This window comes from Ochlerotatus camptorhynchus, unplaced genomic scaffold (genome assembly GCF_037179485.1).
Source record: "Ochlerotatus camptorhynchus isolate MF236.1 unplaced genomic scaffold, CSIRO-AGI_Acam_v1.1 ptg000256l, whole genome shotgun sequence".
Classification (NCBI taxonomy): Eukaryota; Metazoa; Arthropoda; class Insecta; order Diptera; family Culicidae; genus Ochlerotatus; species Ochlerotatus camptorhynchus.
The window spans coordinates 833,401-835,493 of NW_027040746.1; the positions used below are offsets into that span (position 1 = coordinate 833,401).

Here is a 2,093-nt window from a genome sequence, read left to right on the forward strand (position 1 = left end):
CTGGAAGGTTGGTATTTGAAATTGGTATTTGAAACAGTCGGTTGTTGGTAACCAAGTTAACCCCAAGGTTTTTACTGATTGATCCTGTTCCTAATTAACTTCCTCCGTGGTCGGAAGCGCTAGATTGTCTCGCGGTATGCCATCCAAAGCTGCTGAGCAATTAGACGCCCATTTCCTTAGCTTGAACCCGCCACTTGCCATCATGGCGTTTAATTGTTTTTGTAGTTCCACTGCTGTTTCAATGTCATCTGCGCCAGAGATAACATCATTCATGTAGATATCCTCATCTACAGCCTTTACTGCAAGGGGGTACCTTTTCCGCTCGTCTACAGCTAGTTGCTTGATCGTACGAGTTGCCAAAAAGGGTGCCGGTTTCGTTCCATACGTCACCGTCGTAAGCTCGTACGTTTCAACTTCTTCGTCTGTCTCGAACCGCCATAAAGTACTTTGCGGTGGAATATCCGTTGGGTTCATATTAATCTGCTGATACATTTTTTCCGCATCCGCTACCAGCATCACCTGACGGGTACGACTGCAGAGAACTATTGTACGGAGATCTTGCTGGATGACTGGCCCGACCAGTAGTGTATTGTTGAGGGAGATCCCTCTCGAAGTTTTGCACGAGGCGTCGATGACAACCCTCACCTTTGTAGTTGTGCTGGCCTCCTTCACAACTGGATGATGTGGTAAGTAGCACCGCTTACTCCCGTTCAGAGCATCATCCTCCACCTTCCGCATGTGACCTAGTTTCAAATATTCCGTCATGCAGGCCTTGTACTGTTTCGATAGGTTCTCGTCCCTTGAGAGCCTGCGTTCCAGTCCTTGCAGACGTCTAAACGCAATGTCCTTAGATTCCCCGAGTTGTGATAGAATATCCTCATCCTTGGGAAGTGTCACAATGTAACGACCGCCTGCTTCCCTTTGAACTGTGCGTGCATACTGCTCCTCGCAGCGTGCTTCCTCTGGATAGTAGTTGTTGGAAAATCCCACTTCCTCGCAGGTCCAAAAACGTTCCATGAGCTTTTACAGATTGTCTGAAAATGCCATATTACAGACTGCCCTTGTTGATGATGGCGTTTCAATAACTTCTCCTGACACAACCCATCCAAATACCGTCTCCGTTAGCATGGGAAGACCGTGACCCAATGACATTTCATGTCCTGTCTTGAAGAAGCTGAAGAAGGATTGTATTCCCTAGACCAGATCTACTGTGCTTGCCTTGAAGAAACTTGGATCAGCCAATTCTATTCCTTCTGGAAATTCCCATCCTTTAGTATGCACCGATGTTGTAGGTAGATTGACGGTCACTTTTGGTAACACCAGAAAGCTCAGGGACCGACGAAATAGTGAAGCTCGTGACTTAATTGCCACTTGCAGCCGCTGTGTTGCCTTTGTCGCGACGTGGCCAATACCCAACACCGACACGTCGACTTTCTTTCTGCTACGAATGTTCAAGCGCTGTGAAATTGCATTCTGAACCGGAGTCAAGTAATGCACGAGCTGGATATCGAGATCCCGTATCGTCTTCAACGAGAACTAATGCTGTGGCAAGAAGAATGCTTGAAGTTCGCCTATGAGCCATGTTAGATGATGCAGTGCTAGAGGATGCCGTATTCGCCTCTTGCTGATTGGTAGCTGCCGACGACCTGTTGTTATTGCCAGACCCTCCCTTATTTCCATTTGGGGCAGCTTGAAGTTTTGAGTCTGATTCACCCTTAAAACAGACTAGAGTGTGATGATGAGCCTTACATTTCCGGCAAGTGTACTTTGAAAAACAGTCCCTTGCCAGGTCTCCTCTCTTAAGGCAATTACGACAAAGAGCATGTGTACGAATCAGAGACTCTCGACTGGAAACCGTCATTTGAAGAAAGGATGGACAAAGATGCAGCAAATGGTACTCCGTGCATGCAGGTCATTTCAATGAAGTTGACTGCACAGCGTTGTTGGTGACACGAACCCACTGTTTCCTTTTCATTACCGCTGGTACCGACTCTTGACGACTATCAGAAGATCTTATGGGTAGCGATTCTAAAATACGAATGCGACGTTGAATAAAGTCAATGAGTTCCGGCAAAGTGTCGTTGAAGAGAACT

At 46.9% G+C, this 2,093-nt stretch overlaps 1 protein-coding gene across 1 annotated transcript; it reads right to left on the reverse strand.

Moving 5' to 3' along the window:
- Positions 1 to 90: 90 nt before the first annotated feature.
- Positions 91 to 1,017, reverse strand: LOC135705013 (uncharacterized). Its single transcript, XM_065226563.1, has one exon. The coding sequence runs from the start codon at positions 1,015 to 1,017 to the stop codon at positions 91 to 93; it is 927 nt and encodes a 308-aa protein (XP_065082635.1).
- Positions 1,018 to 2,093: the final 1,076 nt, after the last annotated feature.